Source organism: Tamandua tetradactyla, chromosome 1, assembly GCF_023851605.1.
Source record: "Tamandua tetradactyla isolate mTamTet1 chromosome 1, mTamTet1.pri, whole genome shotgun sequence".
NCBI lineage: Eukaryota > Metazoa > Chordata > Mammalia > Pilosa > Myrmecophagidae > Tamandua > Tamandua tetradactyla.
In genome coordinates this window covers 65,413,556-65,437,052 of record NC_135327.1, presented here as the reverse complement: position 1 = coordinate 65,437,052, position 23,497 = coordinate 65,413,556, and the positions used below count along the sequence as shown (strand labels likewise).

Genomic DNA, 23,497 nt, shown 5'->3' with positions numbered 1-23,497 from the left:
GCATTTCTAAGAAGCTCCTGGTGGATGTGGATGCTGCTTGGGGACCCCACTTTGAGAACCACTAGTCTACAGTATGGGACCCTTCCAAGACTGCACCTCATACTCCCCTGGGAACCTTGTAAAAACACTGATGCCTCCAAGGCCACATACTGTATAATCCTGCTTATATAACATTCTTGAAATGACAGAATTATCCACATGAAGAACAGATCAGTGGTTGTCAGGGATGGGGGAGGAAGGGTGGGTGTGGCTAGAAAGGAACATGAGGGAGCCTTGTGGTGATGCTGGACGTCTACACAAGTGATAAAATTGCATGGAGCCGCACATGCACACACACACGCACAAATGCATTCATCCATGCACATGTGCACGAACATATATATGCACGCATGAACGGCTACATATATGCATCCAAGCACATGGACACAGGCACACATAGACAGATGCATATGTACACAAATGCACATAAACACGTGTGCAAATACACAGAGACACATTCTGTACACAGAGACATGTACACATGTATTTACGATGCACATTCACACGAACACACACACATATAGCCATGCACACATGTACACAAACATGCATGCATACATGAACACACATAGACATGGGTGCACACACGAGTGTGTATGTGACTGATGAAGTCTGAACAAGCTCTGTGGATTGTCCCAATGTTGGTTTCTGGTTTTGACGTGGTCCAGGAGTCACAGAAGAGATAACTCTGGGGGAGGCTGGGCGCAGGGTGCAGAAGCCTCCCTGTATATTTCAACTTCCTGTGACTCTATTAAAAAGTAAAGGCTAAAGGGTGGGCCACAGTGGCTCAGCAGGCAGAGTTCTCGCCTGCCATGCTGTAGACCCAGGTTCAATTCCTGGTGCCTACCCATGCAAAAAAATAAAATAAAAGCCAAAACAAAAATTGAGTCCTGCTGCCAGCTTGCCCTGGACGAGTGGCGCCAGGATCTCCTTGGCTAAGAGTCGTTTAGACCCCTGGGACCTTTGCCATGCAGTTGGGGTGGGGACTTGTATGCATTCTGGCCCATAGGCTGCGCCCTCCTTCCCCACCCGCTGCCTTGCATGGGCTGCTCTGGGGACCCAGCCTTGGTGCCAAGCTTGTGGGGGTGCTTTCGGTTCCTTGCCAGAGGAGGTCGGGCTAGGGGCTGGGCCTCTCAGGTGGGGCAGTCCCCCAGGACCTGGGCTTTCATGTCTGCTGTGCCTTTCCTTACTCCTCCAGACAGCCCTGACTGGGCTGTGGGAGCCCCCTTCAAGCTTTCCTTATGTGAATCTTTCTTTGGGGCTGGGTTTGGGGTTGGCATCTTAGCCGGGATGTCCCTGGGAGACTTCCTCCCAGGTGCCATGGCAGGGCAGAAGGGAATGGCCTGTCCCAGGTAAATTGGGCCTTATGGCCAGTAAGGAGTGGCTTGGGAGGGCCTGTACAGCTGAGAAGACCCCACAGGCTCCCAGTGCCGAGCCCATAGTAGGTTTCCAGCATTCCAGATTAAGGAAAAAGGCGCTGCCCACCCCCACCCCTGCCAGATATGGGAGGGCCAGCCCAGGAGGATTGCGCTCAGACAGCTTCCTGGAGGGAGGGATGAGACCCCAGGGTGGCTGGGAGTGCAGAGGGTGTGGAGCAGGACAGTGGGGATCCATGCTTGTCTTGCTTGCAGTGTTCCATTCACGCCAAGGCTGCCCTTTGGGCGTCTGCATCACAGGACTGGCTTGTGTCGTGCAAATTGGAAGGGGAAATAAGACTGTGTGTCTGTATTTGCTTGTGCCTGCAAAATAAACTCTACAGACAATCAAGAGTTGACTGTCCATGGGGTGGGGTGAAAATTAGACACATGGGGCAAGGAACCAGGGAGAGAATTTTCACTGCGTGCCTTTTTAAATAGTTCTAGATTTTGAGGCATGACATGTTTTGCTTGTAGTAGGAAGAGGCTGGTTCAGACCCTGGCACTCAGGCCTCTTTCTCATACTGGGTGAGGGAATCTTTGCTGTGTTTGATGGGTTGGGCAGGGTAGGGTGGGAGCTGGACAAAGTCCAGCTGTGGTGGGTACAGGAGCAGGTCCTCTAGGGGGTGGACAGGGCAGAAGATAGAGGGAGGAGCCCCCGTTCACCCAGCTCTGATCCCATCCTGGTGGCCCTCTTTATTCCAGTCACTGGCCTGTGAAGGTTCTCATGTTCTCTGGCTGGCACCAAGACCCCTTCCTTCATTTCCCACTCGGCTCCCCTGGCACCATCTCTGTGTTACTCTGGGTCTAATGTTTCTTAAAAATGGTCCAAAGTTAAAATTAAATGAACGGCAGTGCCAAACTGAATACCCAGATGACCCTCTGCTGGGAAGGGGAGCTGTCCCCCTCCCCAGCTGGCCAGTTGAGCCTTGGGGCTGTGCGTGGGTCTTGGGACAAGTGCCCACTCCCACCTGCCCAGCTGGCTTCGTTGGATCCCCCTGAGGAAGAGGGGGAATCCCACAGCCACTCCACATTTTTCCCTGCTTGATGGTTGTTATTTGTCAGGTGCCACCTGGGACTTCTCTCCAAGACTTTTGCCACCTTCGCTCATCCTCTTGGACTCGTGTTTCCTTCCTTAGCATCTTTCTGTTCTCTGTGCTGTAATTTGTGGTCAGCAGCCCCTCTGTCCCCACCTTCTGTTCTGCCACTTTTCTCCCAGGAGCACCTACATTCCAGGGGTGTTGGTGTAATAAATTCCCTTTTGGCCATTAGAACTTGCCCTCCTTGGGACCCCCAGCCTCTGCTATAACACGGGGGTGGCGTGGGGGGATTCAGGGTCTCCAGGACCCCTCCTGCAGCTTGGCAATTTAGTGACCTGATGCTGCCCCATCTTCCAGAACCTCAAGGGGTTCCTCTGCCCAGCAGCACCTTCCAGAACCGGATCTCCCAGATGAGTCCAGCTTAACTCCGTCTGCAGAGGACTCCCTGTGGTTTCCTGGATGTGGAATAGAGAGGTGGAAAGTTCGCGTGTGCAGGGACCCAGGGCTGGGCACGCACGTCCAGCGGAGTGAACGAGGAAGCTGAGTCCTGGGAAATGACCACCTTGCCCAGGTTGCCCAGGAGTGGGCCCTGCCTCACCAGTGGCCAGCTCTGAGAGGGCAGGCGAGTGCGAGGTGGTGGGAGGGAACACCCCTCTTATATACATCTGCCCGCTGAGGTGGTGTCTCCTGACAGAGGCCGGCCGGGTGGCTGGGTGCTGAGTGCTTTGGGGGAGATTAACCGGTTCTTTCTTTCTCTCTGTCTGTCTGTCTGTCTCTCCTTCTTCCCTCCCTCTCACCCACCCCCACACTTTCCTCCCCAGGGGGGCTTTCTCTGTGGTCCGACGCTGTGTCAAACTCTGCACTGGACACGAGTATGCAGCCAAGATCATCAACACTAAGAAGCTGTCTGCCAGAGGTAGGGTGGGTGCTGGGAGACAATGGGCTCTGCACCCCACTTAGGTGTAGCTGCAGCCTTGCCCCCTGCTGGGCTTTCAGGCAAGGCTGTCTTGGAGTGGGGTATGTGGCCAGCCGAGGGGGCAGTGGGAGTGGGGGCATCCCTGGAGTGGAGAGCTGTGGGGCACAGGCCTGCTGGAGGAATCGGGGGAACCCTCTCCTGCGCCTCTAGTTTGGTGTTGACAAAGCCTTGTCTTCGCTCCCCTTCCCGGGATGGCCAGGGTCGCTGGGGCCCGGCACTGCCAATAATCAGTTAGTGTCTTCTCAGCTGAATCATGGTCCTGACGTCCTGGAGGAGGGGGCTGCTGTTAGGTGGCTCCTTGGGCTGGCTGTCGCGGGGGCTGGCAGCTTCCTGGCACCTCTGTGGCCAGGCGGGGTGAGGTGTCTGCTTGCACCTAGGAGCAGCCGATGGACTTGTGGGCCCCTGTGGGGTGCCTTTATGCAGAGCTGGCCTCAGTAGATGAATAGGTTCACCCATCAGCTACTTTCTGAGCCCCCATTCTGGGGCCAGAGGCAGAAAAAGACACCCCCTCCCTGCCCCAGCATCCTTGGCTTGTTGGATGATAATAAATGCAAGTCCAGTAAATAGGCAGAGAGGGCTCACCAGAGGAGCCGCGGGGGTTGATTGCGGAGTGGAGGGTGGGTGGAGGGTGGGAGGGTACATGTGGGATTGTGGGTGTGGGGTTCTTTGGGGGGCCGAGGGTAGACAGGGGTATCTCTGGAGGCTTTCAGGGTGGAATGGAGGCTGGAGGAGCCCCAGGAGAGGAGGGATGAAGTGGGGGTGGGGGCATGGGTTGGCAGGTGGGTTGCAGATTAAGCAAGGGGAGATGAGCTCAGCTAAATGCAGGGCCTTTGTCCAACCCACTGTGTGAAGTGAATTGCAGCAGGTGTCCTGGGAGCCCAGGCTCGTGTACAACAAACACCTTCAGCAAATGATCGCTTTCTTGCTTACACAGCACAAAGGGTCCAAAAGAGCAGGGGGAGGGATCCCATTGAGGCTGGTACCCCAGGGAGGTGGTCAGCAGGTCTGCACATGCCGCACTGCGTCAGAGAAGAGAGAAAAGTTTGTGCTGCTGAGGCGGGTATTTGTCTGCCCCAGGGGTAAAGGCCCTGCCACTGAGCATTTCCCTCCCTGAGGAGCGGCTGGGGCAACTTATTCCCAGGTTTTCAGTTTTGGGGTTTTAGGTCTGGTCAGGCCTTTTTATTAGACCTGACATCTCCCCAGGAAATAGGCTGAAGCATCATTGCACAGTCAAAAAGGAGGCAGTGGCGAGGGGGATAGGCAAGAGCCAGGAGTATGTGTCCATGACCTCCTCCTGCACTGTGGGCCCCTGTGTGTCCTCCAGGTCCGCTGGGAGGAGACTGGGTGATCCTGTTTCCCCTGGCACCCAGTATCTCCTCCCCCACCTCCCTGGGTGGCTGTCCCCCAGATAACTAGCATCAAGCACACACCTAAGCTAATGGGGAAGGTCTTGTTCCCTGCCTGGGACTGACCTCCACCTGTGTCCGGTGCTGCTTGGCCAGAGTTTGGAAAGGGAGAGCCTGGAGCCCTCCTCATGGGCTAACGGTAGCCTTCACAGCTTACAGATCATGCACGGTGACATGAACGGGCAGGACTCTGTGCCACTGGGCGAAGTTTGGGCCCTGCTGTGTATCAGGCTTTCAGAGCACTTAGTTCTTCCTGGGGGTGTTATTTGGAGGTAGGCCTGGGATGGGGCTCCTCGAGGCTCCTGAGACTAGGCCACACCCTGCAACCTTCCTCCACCCTGCTGTCACAGCCCTGGGTCGGGGCCTCGGCCACAGGGCGCCTTCAATGTTTGCAGGGCCTGGGCTTGTGGCTGGTCTGGGAGTGGGCAGGGAGCAAGCCTCTCTCCAGGCTGGATTCCCTGGCCCATGAGGAAAGGACACGGTGACCACAGTTGAGGGTGCAGAGGGCTGGGCAAGTGCAGTGTGGAAATGAGGCTCCTGAGAGTGCAGCTGCACCCCAGTCCTGTGGAGCTGCCCCAGGGCACCAGGGCTCAGGAGGCCCCTTCCTCGGAGATTCTGCACTTACAGGGGTCAGCTCTCCTTCCCTGCACCTGCTCTGGTGGATAGGAATGCCAGCGTGTTGCTTCATGACTGCAGGGCCTGCGGTAGCGAGTGTGTGTCTTTCTCTATCAGGTTGCAGAATTGGTCTGCAGCCAGTGGTACTTGGAGTGTCCAGATGGCTGGTCTCTGTGCTGGGGGTTCCAGGGCTGCCGGCGGCCTGAGCCGCAAGTGGGTGGGTTTGAAGGAGCCCAGGTCTGGCAGCCTGTGCTCCTGGCCTGGCCAGTGCAGTACCCGGTGATGACTGGGGGTCTAGGGTGAACCCACCTGTGGGTAGTGAGGGTGCCCAGTAGGAAGATAACATCCCCCAGGGCCAGGGAGAGGAGCTGGGATGGGGAGCGTCAGCTAGCACCAACATCCATGTAAAGGAGAAGGAGAAGCTATGATGAGGCCTGGCCATCTCTGTCTGCCTGTCTGAGAGGGCTGGGGTGCCAGTTTCTGGCTCTTGTGCTCGTCCTAGTGTCTTGGTCTGGCAGTCCCATGGTGTGGTGGGCGCCTTACAGCTGGCCTGGGTCTTCACGGGGTCCCCTCTGAGGGGCTGCTCCCCCCACACCCCCTCCTTCCTTTGCTCTGACTGCATGTCCAGACAGGGCATTTGCATCAGGCTGACCTCCAGGTCCAACGCCCCTGAGAGCAGCACTATTGCCGGATCTCTGCACTGGCCTTCTAAGATGTGGGGGGCTCCCCAAAGTACAGACACCTCTAGTCGCCGGCAGTAGGGCCTCTGGGCTTTGGGGTTCACGGCCCTTTCTCAGTTGCCATCCCTACTGCAGCTTAAAGAAGATTTGGGACTGGTCCATGGCCTCACTGGAGGAAGCCCAGAGCTGCCCAACTTTGCCCCTTCCCAGCCTGACCAAGGCCGGGCACCCTAACAATGGCAACGTGGGGCTGTGCATGGCTAGGTGCCGGGGGTAGTGGGGGTGCACCCTACTTCCTGGGGCCCTGGGGTAAGGAGGCCTTGTGTTCCCTGCCGAGTGGTGGAGGCAAACTTCTAAGGCAGCCTTGGGGGTGCACCCACCCATCCCGCCCACCCAGCGCACTCTCCTGAATTCCACATTAGTCATCCTCTTGCTTTCTTTACCTTTTTGCTCTATGGTCTGTGACCCCTGTGACCCTGAGTGATGTTGTTTCATTCTGCCGGTTCTGGAATCTGTGAATGGGTTCATGCTCTCCATGGGACCTGCCCTGTGCTCGTTTGTGCTCCGACAATCTGTCCATGTGCCGGGTTCATTTTCACTGCTCTCCCTGCCATGATGCGCTGTCACGTGAGGGCTGTTGCTTTGCTGGCCCCATGCTAACCCCTCATGAGGTCAGCAGATCCACGAAGTCTGGCGCACCTGGAACACTCAATAAAATGCGAGGGAGTTAAGCTCGGTTGAGTGGTGCTTGTTACCAGTCTGTGCAAATGTAATATTAGCCTAAAAAAAACTGGTATCTATCCATGGCTTCCATTCCTCCTGCTTTTCCATTTGTTTCTGAAAGATGGAGTCCCCACCCTCACCCCCCAACACACACACACTTCTACTGGGGATACTTCCTTATCACTGGCTGACAGACCTGCAGTTCGGAAGAAGGTAGAGGTGTGAGACCAAGTCTTCCACCAGAGGCCCTGCTCAGACCACTTCCTGTCCCACCAATTTCTGATGTGCTCCCCAAAGGCAGAGTCTCCCCACCCCATCCTCTACACCTTTTTCTGCAGGTGAAGCTGTCTGTGGTTCTCTCTCATAACTTGGCCCTCCCTTGCTGGGCCCTCCCAGGTCCTGTGCAGCCTGCTTGGTCTCATACTTCTTCTTTGGGGATGGTTAGCCCTCCCAGCTTCTCCCCAACTCCAGAACTGTGGCATTTCTCAGGGGGTTTCCCAACAACTTCCTTTGACACTGTCACTCCATACACTTGTGCCAGGCCTTGAAGAAAACATACAGAGGGTAGGAAGAGAGGGTTCGTCTGATATTGCCTAGACTGGGGAGAGAATTACGTGCTTAATCATTCAGCACATCTGTTTAGCAACAACATGTACCAGGCACCAAAGACACACCCTAAATAGATTATCACACCGGTGAGCCAGATGGGAGTACAGGGGAGGTTGGGGAAACTTGAGCAAAAGTTGCATCGGAGTGGGTCTTGAAGGATTGGGAGTTTGTTAGATTCAAACAGAAAAAAAAATGATGAAGCACCTGGGTATATGTTTTAGTTTACCAGCATGGCTGTGACAGATACTGCACATTGGGTTTGGCTTAAACATCGGGGATCTATTGGCTCACAGTTTTGAGGTTAGGAGAAGTCCAAAACAGAGCCATCAGCAAGGGAGTGTTTTTGCTGTGACACCTGCTTGTTCTCGTGCTGGCTGCTGGAAATCTTGGGGTTCCTTGGCATGTACTTCTGCTTCCTGTCACATGGCAATGTCTTCCCTGTCCCAGTTCTCTTTATAGAGCCTCCAGTAATAGGGAACAAGACCTACGACTTCAGTTGGACCACACCTTATCTAAAACTAACATCTTGGAGAGGTTCTATTACAGTGGGTTCACCCCAACAGGAAGAACATTAAGAACATGTGTTTTTTCTGGAGTACATTACTCAGTCTTCCACAGGATGTTTTGGTAGAATTGTGTAACTCCTGGCAATTAACTGCATGGCCCTCTGTTTATACCTTCAAAGTGTTCTACAAGTCAGAAGGATTTTCTAACATGGAAATCTGCAGTTCCAGCCATGTTCCATAATTGCCACCTGCTTTTCCTCCTACCCCTGCCCCTGCGTCAGGTCTGCACGATGCCACCGTGACTGTCCACACCTTTGTTTGCATGCTTACTGTGTCTGTACTTCTCTCTTCCCAGGCCTCAGTGGGCCTCGGTTTCCTCCCTCTGTGCAGGCTAATTGGGTGGTGGGAGGCAGGGGCAGCCAGCAGGGGCTGGTCTGGAATCCCAAGTGGCCAGACCCTGCCTTTGACACTTTCCTCCCACGAGAAGCCCCTGTGTCTCGTTACACAGAAAAGGGCAGGTTGAGCCACTTTCTTGCTTCAAACTCAGGGCTTCCAGGCTGCCCCAGCCTCCACTTTTCTTGGACATTTTTTTACCCTATTTAGCTCTTCATGATGGGAAATTTCAGGCATTTCTAAATATAGAGCATAAGGACGCTCCATCCTCGCCAATCCTGTTTCATCTGTACCCACCCTGGGTTGTCTTGAAGCAAATCCCAGATGGCCTGTCGTTTCATCTGCACATGTTTCTGCCTATGTCTCTAAAAGAATGAGATTTTAAAAGTATGACCCTAGTGGCATGCTTGGCCCTCAAAACGAACAGCCTTTCCTCGACGTGATCAAGCGCATTGCTGACACCCACTTTTCTAACCACTCAGTAGTTTTAGTAGAACTGAATCTGCTGCACAATTGGGACCTCCAGCTTCGGTACCTGAGGCTGCTCTGAGTGTCGGGGGTGGGGTCAGGCCAGGAGGTGTGCATGGGACAGTTGCTGGCCGAGCGGCCCCTTGTGCCCCATTGTGGAAGCTGAGGACCTCAGAGAAGCTGTGCTGCAGAACTGGGGGCCATAGGGGTATTGCCGGCCTCACAACCCTCCTCTGGGGAAAGTTCTGCCCCTTCTCAAGTTAAGCCTAGGGGCTCTAAAGAAACAATTGGGAACTGGCCTTATCCAGATGGCCGTGCCTCGATTTCCCATTCTGCCATTCACCCAGTCTGCCTCAGGCATTGCTGATGGTGACCGTTCTCAGGGCTGTGAGGTGAGAGGACTGATTGGGTGCCCAGAGCTCTGCCCATCCTCCCAGCAGCAGCAGGGGAGCCTGCCTGGACCACCTTCCACCATCTGGCTGTACTTTGTCCCAGGGCTGCTTCCCCATGCAGGGGTCTGAGGTTCTCCAAACAAGGTTCCAGACCCTTCAGGGAAGAAGGATGAGGGTCTCTGGAGCCCACCTCTCAGTGCGTCATCCCAGGGCACCTTACGTGCATGGCAAGGGTGTTGCCCTGGGGTGGTTGGCTCCCAGGTATGTGAGTGTAGCCGAGAGCCAGCTGTGGGTTTACCCCCTGGCTGCACCGCACTGAAGGGCAGGGTCTGGCCCAGAGTACTTGGCTCGAACTCTGACTCCATGTACCCTTGGCTGAGTTACTTAGTTTCTCCAGATGTAAAAGGGGTGAAACCTGGAACCTACTTCAGAGGGATGGGAGATACAGGTACTAGAGAATGTGAAATGTATAGGGTGGGGCCTGCCAGCCAGCGCTACTTCCCAATGTGTCAAGTCCCAGAACCTCGAGGCCTCCCTCCCATTCTCCATCCTCCCTTTCCGGCCACCTCTCCATCCCCTGCACCTCAGCTCTCCCTTGGTACCAGGTTCTGTGAGGACCCCACGTATCTTCACTTTTGGCCCCTGCTGTGTAGCCCTGGCCCTTGCCCTGCAGACCCTGCCTCGCTGATGCCCTTGTGCCCTCCCGACTGGTGGCTGTGGATGGCTGGGTTACCCAGACCCCGTTTCTTGGCTGGACCTCTGTTGTTTGAAGGCACCTGCAGCTGTTTCATTCCCCAGCTTCCAGCCCTGAGCCTTGTAAAAACTCACATTGGAGCACACAACCCCTTCTTAAAATCCTGCAGTGCTGGCCCTGGGCTCTGCCTGTCTGACCCGCTTCCTTTCTCCCTCTTGAAATCTTTGCTCTGGCATTTGGTCTCTTTCTCTCTTCACCCCATCCCAGGGCCTTTACACATGCGTCCCCGCTGGAGATGCTCCTCCCTGCACATTCTACCTGCTTAGCTCCTGTAATACCACTTCCTCAGCAGGATCTCCCTGGAGCTCTTAGTCTGAATCGGAGACCCAAGCACCCTATTGGTATATTATGGCCGCCTTCTCTGCCTGACAGCCAGGCCTCCCAGGGTGGGACTCATCAGTTTCCTTCGCCCCTGTACCCCCCAACCCTGACCCAGGGCCAGGCATATGGCGAACACACCGTAAGTGTTTTTGAAGGAATGAAAGTTTTGAATGAGTGAAGCTTGAATAGGTGAGTGTGCAGTTTATGCTGGAGTCAGAATACACCCCTGTGATGGGAGGCAGGATGGGCATGGCTGTGGAGTGGGGTCTAAGAAGAAGGAGAGTGTACAGGCTCCAGGCGTGTCTGTGCTTTGGGAGATTAGAGTTCGGGGGCATTTGGGAGTCAGGTGCGCACATGGAGGGCCCCCTGTCGCATTGGCATGGCCTCCAGGGATGGCCGATTCCTTGGGTTTTGGGAATGTTGGAGTCCCACAGCTCTGCGCATCCAGGTCTGTCTGGATCTCGGGACAGCCTGGGTGCTCTGAGGCTTTCCGATGACAAGCAGCAGCAGGGAACAAGCAGGGAGTGGGAAGCCTGCCCAGGAAACATAAAACAAAAAACCCAGCAAGCGCCAAAAACCCAAACAATGTCAACACTGCACCATTAAAGGAAGTTTATAGGGAAAGCTATGAAAATCAGGGTTCTTAAGATTTAATAATTAAATAGGAGATTGTGAGGCATTCGGAGTCTGTGAATGTACCGAATTATTGGACGTTATTGAATTACTGCTAACAATGGCAGTAGAGGAAATTAATTGATGGCTGGCAATGACATTGTTAGGCATAAAGTAAGGGTTAGGGTTTGTGATAGAGAGCTCCCCCTCAACTCATAATTGGCACCTAAATTGCTGTCTTTAAGCCATTTAGGTGTCAATAATGAGTTGCTGATTAACCAGGACTCTGTATGGAAAGCTCAGGTATGTGGAGGTGAGTTGGGGGATGTTATTCTAGGGCCCTGGTGAGGGGAGATGAGTGGGGGAGGGGGGCATGTTATTGTAGGACCTGGAGTGTGGAAGTAAGATTGGCCCTGATTACCAAGGGCTCAGAGAGTAGCTGCACTAACACCTTCGTAGAAACAGCTATCCCTATCTAATCCCTGGGAAGGTGTTAATCATTGGGGTGTCATTTTTTTTGGCCCTGGGTAGAAGGGAAGGCATCATATACCCTGGTAGACAGTGACCCTCAGATCTCGGGGGCAGTGACACTTGTTCCCTGACCCTTACTCTGTGTGCTTTGCACATTCATCCTTACTTGTATGCCTGTACCTGTGGGGTAGGTGACATTCTCTTTGTTTATGGAGTTCGAACCTGACTCCAGAATCCAGGCTGAATGCAGGGCTGTGGAACTTCCAGCCTTCCCTGGGTCAGGATTGGAGGAGACTGGGGCTCACCTCTGCACCTCTCCCATACCCCCACAACCTCCTCCACACCATAACACCCATTCCCTTCTTGGGGTGCCAGTTGCCTCCCCCTCCACAGTGCTTGATGTGACGCCCTCTGCCATGGGGGCACCCCCATCCAGGGGGAAGCCCAAGAGGTGCCCCTCGAGGGAGCCTGAGGAAGCGCGAGATAGGAAATGGCTCTCCAGGAGCTCCTGCTGCCTCTATGCCCACCTACTATTCCGGAAGGCTACGTTCTCCCTGTTGCCCAGGCCGACAGCCAAGGCCAGGGAAGCGAGGTGCCTGGCTTAAAATGCTGCAGCTTTCGCCAAGGGTGGGGGGTTTTGGTCACCTCTGATTGCACCTGTGCTGGGTCCCAGGACTAGATGCCAAAACTGAGGTGGGATGCAGGATGACATGGAATACACTGCCCAGGGTGGGATGCAGCTGGAAGGCCAAGATGGCCCCACAGAGTGAGGGTCCTGGGAAGCATCTCCCCTGTAGTTAGCGCACAGCCCCAAGGCTGAGTGGCCAGGTCCATCCCATGTGGTCAGACGCAGTTCCAAGGCCCTGTTCAAGCTATGGGTGGCACGTAGCCAGGGAGCCCACCAGTTGCCCTCAGCCTCCCTCCCCCTTGTGGGCACTGTGTCCCTCATGGTGCTCTCACTCCAGGCTCCCCAATGTCCTTTGCTCTTCTGTTGTGGTGGCTGCAGCCGTGGGGTGGACACACAAGCTCCCTGGCAGGAGGCACAGCTCCTGGCTGATGCTGGTGCCTAATTGCTCGTTGCCCTGTTGCCTTTTTAGAACACAGGCACATACAAAAGAGCAGCTCTCTTTGTCTTCTGAGGTCCACCGGGCTCTACCTCGGTATTGTGGGTAGCTGGGGCTGGGCTGCAGTGGCCCCCTGTGGCTCCAAGAGTCTGCAGCCTGCCTGCCTCATCCTCTGGGGTCCCTGGTGCTGGAAGCAATGGGGGGGGGGGCTGGTGTCTGCCCCCACTGTCCTCCAAGTCCTCTACATCTGCCCTTCTGGGGGCCCTCCCCCACCTTCCAGGGCTCCTGGCAGGACCCCTACCTCTCCAAGGGACTGCCCAGGCCCACTGCCCCTCCCCAATGCCTTCTGAGCCTGGGGTGATGTTCCAGTCCCCAGAGATGTTCTAGAGAGAAGACTGGCAGTGGGACCCCAGGAAATGGGCCCACTCTATCCTGCTCAGAGTGGAGTCCACAAATGGGGCCATTGTGTCTTGCTTAGAGAGGTGACCACAGGACAGAAAGTGGAGCCTGGTGTTCCTCACCATATTTACTATGAGCCCCATGGCTCTGAAGGCCTGGCCCTGTGATGTTGGCCCTCTGAGCCCCACTGGGGCCTCCATGGCCCCCATGTCCGCATTAGGGGCATGGGTACAGGTGTCGGGCCCCCGGATGTATGGCTTGGCTCTACTGTCACCCAGAGATCCATTTGGCTCCTTGGCCTCTGGCCTCCGTGTTCCCACCAGAAGATCAACGATAACAGGGGGCTGTGACACTCCATTGGTGGCCTTGGTCATAGGTGCCTGGTGTGAAGTGAACAAGCAGGCGCTCAGCAGGGTCCCTGGGGCTGGGGGACAGGTGAGGGCCTGAGGGTGGCAGCTCTGCCTGCACCAGTTCTTTCACCCACAACTCCTGGAGTGGCCGGGCCTGGCTGCAGGTTCCCGCAGTTGACACTGGGTTGGGCCTGCTCTAGTCCACATTTGTGTGCTTGGGAAGCACTGGGCTGGGTCATAGGACCCCCTGCTTCCATGGTCCACCTTCCTGCAGCACCCTGGTCCACAGGGACTTCCTGGGGCTCCTAGTCCCTAAGTGGTGGTGCTGAGGTTTGACTCTATCTCTGGCCTGTTGCAGGTGAGTTCAACAGGCTGGAGAAGTGTGGCGTCCAGGCCTAGAGGCATTGGCAATGGGCTGGATGGATCCAAAGGCCGACTGCTGCCCAGAGGGGCAATTGCCTGGAACCCCAAGGGCCCAGATGCCAGGGTCTGTCACTTAGTGCTTGGGAAACTCGGGCAAGCATCTTCGTCTCTCTGTGCTTTAATTTCTGGTCTGTAAGCTGGGGATCCCTGAGTTAAGTGGGTTGATAAACATGAGCTGTGCTTAGAACGTGACGTTATGCAGTAAAGGCCAGTGCACCTGCCAAGATGCCCCAGAGGCTCTGGGTGCTGGGTGGGGGTGTGGGGGCTGGCAGGGACCCTTTGGGATACCTCTCAGGACAGCACAGGTGCCCTGGGGCTGACTGCTCGTTGGCATGTGCTCAGGGTGCAGTGAGGCTACCGACCCCCACCTCCCTTTCAAGAACAGGGGGAGTGGGGGGAACCTGCCAGAGCCCAGAGTGTTGTGTGTAGGGTCGAGAGGTGGGACACCACAGAGACAGTGACCAGGAGGGGGTGTGGAAACAGGCAGATGACCCCAGGCTCCAGTTGGGGAGGCCAAGAAGGAAGGGACCCACAGCTGGAGATTTTCCTTCTCTTCTCTGTCCTCCTCATCTCGTGGGTGAGTGCCTGTCCCGTTTCTGCCTCTTTGGAAACAGTGCTGTTGGGCATGGTCCAATCCGCACTACCCTGTTTACAGAGGAGAAACCGAGGCTCAGAGAGAAAAGGACTGGACCCTGAGTGTGATTGAGACCTGGCTACAATAACAGCCCTGCTCATGGGTGGCTGGCGAGGCCGTGCTGGGTAAGGGGATGGTCTGCATCTGCTCCCCTGACAGCCCTGTGGATGGGGTGCGGCTTGGGAGGCACTGACCTCATTCACAGGGAGTCTGGGCTGTAGGGATGACTCCTAGTCCAGTGCTCCCCCCACCTTGCCCCTACCAGAAAGAAGGGCAGGTAGCCACTGGTTTTTCACAGAGGCCCCAGGGCAGGGAGGAGTCTAGTTTGAGATGGCTCCCAATGGGGCCTGCCTGGGGGAGGGTGTGGCTCACCCTGAAGCCTTCACGCATCACTCACACTGCCTGAGCCTGAATGCCACCTGTGCACCTGCCATTCCCGGCCCTATAGATTTCTGTGTGAAATTGTGACTGCTCCCAGCTCCTTTAAGTGTAACTACCTTAGACCTGACTCTTAGGAAGCCATTTTCCAGAAGGGGAAAGGCATTTGGAGAAGCTGCACGCGTGGCCCAAGTCCTGTTCTGTGGGAATCAGCACTGGGCCACGAGTCTGGGCCGTTCCTTGCATTCTTGCCTGTTCCAGAAGGGAGGGTGGAGGGGGGGCGGCCAGGCTGGTGGAGGGTCCCATGGGCTCAGAAGGCCGGCCAAGGGGGCCAGGGCGCCCAGGTGACTGACCCTGGGAAGTGGGTCCAGGAGGCTGGGGGTGCAGAGGGAGCTGGGTACTGGGGGCTGGATGTAGTCTTGCCATACACAGATGCATAACAAAAATCTCCTCATCCGAGACGCAGAGTTCTCTGGTGACAGCCCTTGTGCAGGGCTACTCTGGGTTGGGTCTGGGGACTGGGGACTGGCCTGGGGTCTCTACAGGCTTTGAGATAGAGAGTCTACCTCTGAGATCCTTAGGGCCAATATGGAAAGCTTCAAGGCTTTTGCTGAAGAAAGATGACGGTGGAGAGAAATTAGGTGTGGTGAGCATAGCCATGTGCACAATCTCCTGTGGAGGGGCCAGCAGGGGCCAGGGAGCCAGGGGAAGGACAGATCCCCCACCGGGTGCCACTCCTGCACAGGCTCCCCCACCCCCGAGTGCCCCTGAAGATGGGCCCCAGGCTCAGGGTCCCTGAGCCCCAGTGTGACTCTTGCCAAGCAAACACTGTGGTTGAGCCCCAGAGAGCCTTGGGGCTTGTTCAGGCCACAGTGGTGCCTGCTTCCCAAGGCCACCTTGAGGGTCCCCATGACCATGGCCACTCTGGACAGGGACAAAGGCAGGCAGAAGCCCCCCATCCTGGAAGGTGCTGAAAGGCCCAGTGGGGTCCTGGGGTGGGCTGCCGAGCTGCCAGATTGAAGGGGCCCTTGGCCCTCCCCGGCACATCCTTCCCTCCCCAGTGGCCCACGTGGGCATCCTCAGGGGGTGGCATGCCCCTTTCCCCCACCACCCCACACTGTCTCGCGGTCAGTGGTTAGCATTGGCATGGGCTCACCTGCCTTTCCAGGGTCTGGGCTGCCCGCTGGCTGTCCTAGGCAGGTGGACAGCCCTTCTGACAGGGCGTCTGTGAGGTAGGGGCTGGGGGTCCAGCCCTGAGGTGAGGGGCTGCATGTGGAGACGGCCTCCCTCAGGTGACCTCAGAGTTCAGACACCATGTCCCTCTGCCCACCGAGGACTGCTTCTGGGATGCTGTCCCTGCTGCTCCGTGCTCATGGACACGTTACCATCTGGGCTTCGTGCACATGCAACCCAGGGTGTCCCTCCACCACACCCAGCAGCCACGGCCCTAGAAATCCTTCTGGGCAGTGTGATAAAAACCTGTGGGCTGGTTGGTGAGGGGCGGAGGCCCTGCAGCTGGCGGCCTCGACCCATGTGGGGGACCTGTATGGGGACTTCACACCTGTCCTATTGCCTGTACGTCCATGGAGGCTGATTCCTGCTGGGTGCCGTGTCACCCAGAGCTGCTGGGCCTGTTCGGAGCATCTTTGGGGCCCCAGCAGTGGTGTCCCGTGAGTGTCAGTCTTGCTCTGATTTGTCCCAGCCGTTCAAAATCCCAGGACCACCCCCCCAACCCAGAGGGCCACTGACCGCAGACCCTCCCCCAACCAGGCTGCGTTTGAGACAAACCACAGGAGGTTAGCCAAAGGGGTATCCTTAAGGGATCACCCACAGGGGGTAGGGTGCCCCATTGGGGTTAGCCACGGGAGGGACGTCCACAGGGGAATCTTCTCCAGGGCCAGGCAGGGGAGCTTGATGGTATCCGTGTCTCTGTGGACCAGTTGAGGACCCAGACAAAGAACCTCCCTCCTACCTGCAGATATGAGGAAGGGGCTTTCCAGTGAACACTCCAGGTATCCACCAGGTTTCTCGTGGGGTCTGGGGAGAGGCCAGGCTACCCGGGCAAGAGCAGAGGACCCACGTCTCAGCACCCACGGTGTACCAGGCAGGCTATGGGCTCTCCCACTCCCTTTCCACCTTCAGTCCGGGTGGACCCTGTGGGGGCCAGATCTCATGTCCCCTGTCTTCCAGTTCAGTGCTGTGACATGCGAAGGGGAAGTGGTTCCTCCCAGGTCAGGAAACCTTAGGCTCCAGGTACCGTGAGGACCGGCTAGGCCTGCGGGCTGCACCAGGCTCTCACTTGAGCCCCTTCTTTTCCCCTCTTCATGTTGCCTCAAATCCAGGGGGCTGGACTGAGCCTGGTAGGTAGGTGAGGCAGGAGGCAGCTCCTCCCTATCTGCTGGGCCCCCTGGCTCCCACTTTCTGTTCCTGCCTCTGCCACCTCGGGCCTCACTCCTCTCTGTGGGTGGGGGTGGAGGGGGACTGCCTTCCTGCAGGGTGATGGCCATGCTGCTGCTCCTGGCAGCTGGCGAGGGGCCAGGCACCCGCCCACGTCCCTCCTGTCCCCTCCTGTCCCTTGTGCTCCCCCGCTTGGCCCGCCCCCCACGCCCAGTCTCTGCCATGAGTCACTGGTGCCAGGGAGCAGGTGGGGGAGCAGGAGTTGGGGGAGGGAGGGAGCGGGGGGGGGGGGATGCCAGGGAGTGGGGGTGCTCATATCCAGCCTCAGCTGGGGAAGGGTGGCCTTTGCATGGTGGAGGTGAGGTGTCTCCTTCCAGGGTCCAAGGGGTGAGCAGGGTGGGCTGGGTCAGGGCTGCTAGGGCACACGGGGTGCCCTCCAGATCTCCACAACTGGCCCCTAATCTCAGGCTTTGTTCTGCAGATTTCTCTTTGTCCTTTGGACCTCCCTCCGCTCTGGCCCCCTGCTGCCTGTGGGAGCCACCTTGCCCTGCACTCCCTGCACCCTGCCCCATGGCCAAGGCTGGGGGTCACACTGCCGCTGTGTGGTGGGGTTGTGGACCCATTTTTACTTCTCCGTGCCTCCGTCTCCTGGAGGCGGCCGGCCACCAGTGCAGTGACAAGCCCCAAGACATCCCCACTCCCTTCCCTGGTGCTGTCATGGGAGCCTGCGGAAACTTGACCTTCTGGGTCAGGGGAGGGCCTGGGGGAATGGCCACGAAGAGGCCCACAGTCCCCATGCCTTTCAGGCCCGAGCATCCAGCTGCTGTTGACGCCCAGCTGGGCACAGACCAGGATGCTGCCGGTCCCCAGTCTGGGCCGTGTTTGCGATGAGGCTTCTGGGACCCTGTCCCCCCAGGTCCTCTTCTGCCCCGGGGCCTCCTCGACTCTCTTTGTTGGGGGTGGCCTCACCTTCCTCCATCCTGGCTGTCTTCCTGCAGCTCACATCGTGTGTTTACAAACTGCAGAGAGCAGGAAGTCATCAGCCCTCCTAGTGTACCCCCAAGATGTGTCAGTCTTGAAATTCCCAACAGTTTATCAAGGAACAGGTGAAACCGACTGTTTCCTGTGGTTTCGTAATGTACCATAAGCTGGGGGGCTAAAAGCAACGGAAATGTACTGTCTCACCGTTTGGAAGGTCAGAAGGCTAAAATCAAGGTGTCCACAGGGCACTCAGGCTCTCAGGAACGGTCCTTCCTCGCCTCTTTCTCGCTTCCAGTGGCTGTCCTTGCGACCCTTGGTGACCCATGCCCTGTGGCAGTCACTCTAGCTTCTGCCCCCATCCCCATGTGGCCTTCTTCCCCCTTGTCTCCTCTTCTTGTAAGGATATTGATCAGATTGGACTGGGCGGCTCTCCTATGCTAGTGTGATCGTGTTGCAGTTTAATTCCATCTGCAACGACCCCATTGCCTAATCGGACCACATTCTGGGAGACACATTTCAACCCCATCCTAGGTTATTATAACAGAGGGAGCTCACACTCTAGGAAAACGGCTCTCAGCTTCCACTCTCAGCCCTGCCGCTGAGGTTGGAGGACTTAGTCAGTGTCCTTGGGGATGTGACCTTGTGATGACCTTGTCATCAACCCTCATACTGGCCAACATGGAGTGTGCAGGGTTTGGCTGGGATCATCTCCCTTTCTGTGGACCCAGGGCCCTCCTGTACCATCCTAACCTCCTCGCTGCTGTATTTCCAGCTCCAACCAGAGTGTAGGCCACTGGGGCCCAGCCACAGAGCCTGTTGGCAGAATCATCCAGAAAAGCCTTCTGGACCTCAGCATTCCCCGTGGCTGCTGAGACCCCAGGAGGTGATGGAATCATCATAGTGTGGGCACTATCATTAGAATTCAAGGCAGTGATTGTTGGCTCTGGCTTAGCCTTGAAGTGTGTGTGTGTGTGTGTGTGTGTGTGTGTGTGTGTGTGTGTGCACGCGCGTTCATGCATCTCTTGGGTACACTCGAGTGCTGTGTTTAATCGGAAGGCTACGTCTTCGGTGGAAAAAGCAAACAGCTGGGTTTTATGCCTTTGCCGGCACCAACCCCCGCCCCTCTGTGGGATCAGGGGTGTGTGTGAGCTCACATGCGGGTATGTAGAACTGCTTCCAGAAGGAATGAGTCAGTCACCTTCTGGCTTAAATATAGACCCATCTGCATGTCCTCTTTTCTCCATCTTAAGGTGCCTGAGCGTGTAAGAGATGATTGAACTTCCAAGTTCCCTCTCCAAGCTCCATGTCCCAGGGTGGTGAACTGAAAGCCCCAGAGAACTAAGACTTCCACCAGAATGAACAGAGAACTCGTATTCACCCTTCAGGACCCCACTTATGCATCACCCCTTGATTCTCCCCCAGGCAGTGTTGGAACCCCAGCCCACTCTGACTATCTCTGTAGTACGGGTGTACCCCACTGCTGTCTTCAGCTTCTTGGGGCCTAGGACCTTGCCTCACCCTGGACCCCACTGCCTAGGTTGGTGCTAGGGGTGGGGGGGTGAGAGAAAGAGAAGGGAGAGGGCAGAGGAAAGGGAAAAAATAGAGAGTCCTTCCTTTGATAAAGTGGGCTTGTTCCCTCTCTCCCTGGCTTGCCCTTCCCACTCCTGCCCTATCTCAGAGGTCACCCTCAAAATCCCCTTCAGTGGAAAACTCAACATCAAAGGAGGACGTAGGTACTTGGAGCCGGAGGAGGGTGTGGTGGTGACTTGGGGCTGGGCCCAGCAGCTGGAGCTTAAGAAGACATCGCTGCCGAGGGAATGGGGCATGAGCAGCCGTGTTCTGGGCATCTACATAAGGTCCTGTGGTTGGATTGGGGCGGTTCATGGGCTTATTGACCAAGAGTTTTTACAACTTGTATGGATATTGCATATGTGCTGGTGTATGTATCAAAGGTTATATAATAAAAATTTAAAACTGCGAATGTTCCTGCCTCCCTTTGGAAAACAGCAGTGGAGATGAGGAATTGGCAGGGACCCAGGGTCCAAGAGCCCCCTTTGCCCTGACATTACGAGAGTGGCACCTACACCCTTTCAGGATGTCCTGGCAGACACCAGATAGAGCCTGGCCCCTGTTGCTGAGTGCTTCTGTCTAGGGCATTTATGCTCTGTCTGCTTCCTCCTAGACATCTTGACAACTCGGAGGGTGGGGAGGGGTTGCCGGCTGGGATCCTAAGAGTGCTGCTGGGGCCTTGGGAGGGGAGGGAGTGGCTTGATGCAGAAGCTTGTGGATGTGGGACATTTGGGGCACAGGTCCATGCTGGCACAGCCTCCGTGGAGTACTCAGGTTGGATGTCCAGGGGTGGTTAGTGATGAGGGCTTGGCGCCCCCCTGCTGCCAGACCCCAACCCCACCCTGAGAAGGAGGCCAGCCAGGGCTGGCAGGGATTGAGTTGGTAGAGACAAGGTGGTCCCCAGAGGTTATGGGGTTTGTTGCAGGTTGCTCAGCTCCACCCCTATTCTCTGTCTGGGGACAAGGATGAGGACAGAGCAGTGGGGAGAGGGACGGGTTCTCCTGAGGTCCACTTGGTGTTTTAGATTTAGGGCACATTGGGTTAAATTTAACTCATTAACCTTGTCGTGATGTTGCTTATGACATTGATTCAGAAGTTCGGTTAAATAACTTCCCTGACCTTGTCTGAATATAGGGGAACATGTGAGATGATCTCTGAGTTACAAACCCTGAGCCCTGTGAGGTCAGCCAGCCCGCTCACCCCCCGCTGTCCTCCAGGCCAGCCTACAACCCACCCCCCTGGGACAGGGCCGAATTTTCTGAGCTTCTGCATGCCCTCACCCTGGCCTCCCTTTCCCATCTGAAGTCACACACTGGCACAATTTTTATCTGACTTGCACTGTCAAAACTGTCCTCTAAGCACCAACTGAGGCAGCCCTTTCTTTGCCCCCCGCATAATGCATCTCCCCAAATATACCCTCAGAAGTCAGTACAGAATATTTTGGATGAGTCAAATTAGCCTCCACCCCCACCCCTCTGTGGTACTGTTTGGCTCATTAAAGAATGTGTCCACCCGCAGTTCTTTGTGGGTCCCCTTTGGAGGGCTCAGCAGCAGGGGCAGGAGGGACCAGATACTAGATGCCATCTCCCCAGTTCCAAGCCTGGAGGTGAGAATCCCCCTTATGTGCCCCCCAGTAACTCCTAGTGACCTTATATAAAGAAGCATATTTGGGGCACTGCTCCATGAGTGGCTTTTTTTTTGCTCAGCACTATATTGGGTTGATGCTACACACTGATGGGAGGGTGGCCACTGAGCAATTGTTTCTGTGGTGTCTATAACCCAATGTTTCTCCATTCTCCTGTTGACGGAAAGGTGGAGTTTTTAGGATATTTTGCTGCTGCTATCTGTACCAGCTGTTTAAATGTTCCTGGGACTTCAATTTGCTCTGACTGGTAAATTGTCACAGCTCTGAGTCCCAAACCCCTGTGAGACCACCCTGAGAGGTGCCTGTCCCTCGAATCTGGTGGCCCAGAGTCACCATGGGTTTTTCTACAGTGCCTCCTGTCATGGGGAAGGCACTCGGTGGCCTGCGTTTTTCTGTATACCTGGCCAGCAGGGCAGCCCTGGCCATACAGGGTGGGTGTCAGTCTGGTTCAGCCACCAATTGGTTCCCCTCACCCAGGGTGAGTTCTCATCTCTGTTGCATCTACTTGTTCCCAACTGGCAACACTGCATAAAAACCCCACAGACTGTACTCTGCAGATTTGTACACAGTGGGTTGGAGGGTGGAATGGGAGACCAGTAGTGCATCCCCTTTCCCAAATATCCAGCCAGGTCTAAAGTACGTTCTCACACACACACACACCTGCCCCCCCAATGGCAGTACCATCTTCCTGCCACCCCACTGCTGCCTTGGAAAAATATATTTGACATTGTTGGAAAGCTCCAAATAGTTATGAAATTAGGACAAATAAGTGAAGGCTTCAATCCGTGCTGTCAGCACCACCATGGATATTTGGAATTTTCTGTCCTCTGAATCACCCAGGGAAAACTTTCAACCTGGAGCAGGCGCTGCTTCCTGCCTCCTCCAAGGGCCTCTCATCCATCCCAGTCCCTGGCAGCCTGTTTCTGTTCCAGCACTGCCCAGCTGCTGGGTGCCTGCGACCACCGATTCATTTACATCCCACCCCCAGCAAAGGAGCCAGCAGGGTGAATTATGGCCTGCTTAGCTTTGGCGTCACCGAGGTACCCCCCTTTCATTGGCAGCCACTGGACACCCACTTTTGCCTTTCCTGACTGGCAGCAGCCTGCTGCCAAGATGCCTGTGGAGGGGGAGAAGGGTGTATGCAGTAGGGGTGAGGACATTCAGGGGGAGTGGGTGACGCACCCCACATGTGCTGAGCACATGGTGACCCTCTTTCTTTCTCCATCTTCAGATCACCAGAAACTGGAGAGAGAGGCCCGGATCTGCCGCCTTCTGAAGCATTCCAACATCGGTGAGCCTCTGAGCAGGGAGGGGACAGGGGGGCAGCAAGCGAGCATGGAGGAGCTGCTTCCACTTCCAAAACTGGCGCTGGCCTTCCTGGCCTCCCCCAGACAGCACCCCTCTCCCTTTCTGAGGACTAGAGGCACAGAGAGATTTGCAAAGGCCTCCTATCTTTCTGTTTTCATTGAGTTAAAGCCTCTAAGTATTCATAAACACCTGAGCAGAGTCCTTCCTGCTGGACAGCCTGTGGGGAGGGGCACAGGGCAGCCTCTGATGAGGACGTGGCTCTGGGGACAGATCACAGTGGGCCCAGCCCTGGGTCCTTCACCAGGAACATGAGCCACTGGTGCCCTGTGCCTGGTTCCTCACCCTGCTTGGCCTCAACAGACATGTGTGGGGATGAATGGTCATCCACCATGGCCCTGGCATTCTCTTCTGTAGTGTGAGTGATGAAGTGACTATGCCACTCTTGTGGGGTATGGAATGATGCTGGCATTGCATAGGGCCTCCCCAGGTGCGAGCAAATACACAGGGGCCGAAACACTGAAACATGCGACCCTAGTACCAAGAACACAGACTGATGAGAGGACACACCCCGCCGTCCATAGCTCCCAGGGTGTGGTTTCCTAAAAGCCTCATCATGCCCACCTCTGCTGGCCAAGTCTCAGGAAATGTAAGGGACCGTGCAGCCATCTCCTTGGGTGGGGAGAGTTCTCAGTGACCAGAGAGCCTGGGGTGGTGCCCTCACCCAACCCGTACCCCAGATAACTGCAGCTTGGGCTTCACTCACAGTGCTTTTCATCCCTGGACTCTCATGCCTGAGTCTGTTCAAGAATCACATACTCTAACATGCAGATTCCTAGGCCTGTCCCCAGAAATCGGGAGTCCCAGCCTATTCCTTGCTGGCTGTGGAAGATACCTACCTAGTGGTGGATCATAGCTGGCACTCAGTGCTC

The 23,497-nt window shown here is 56.0% G+C and overlaps 1 protein-coding gene across 14 annotated transcripts in view; it reads left to right on the top strand.

Annotated features, from left to right (window-relative positions):
• Nucleotides 1–23,497, top strand: part of CAMK2B (calcium/calmodulin dependent protein kinase II beta) — a 131,212-nt gene that overhangs the window by 53,212 nt on the left and 54,503 nt on the right. For all 14 annotated transcript variants that reach the window (XM_077118168.1, XM_077118220.1, XM_077118150.1 and 11 more), the window contains exons 2-3: nt 3,316–3,410; nt 22,492–22,551. In XM_077118168.1, coding sequence (XP_076974283.1) covers nt 3,316–3,410; nt 22,492–22,551 — 155 coding nt within the window. The remainder of the gene's footprint in view (nt 1–3,315; nt 3,411–22,491; nt 22,552–23,497) is intronic.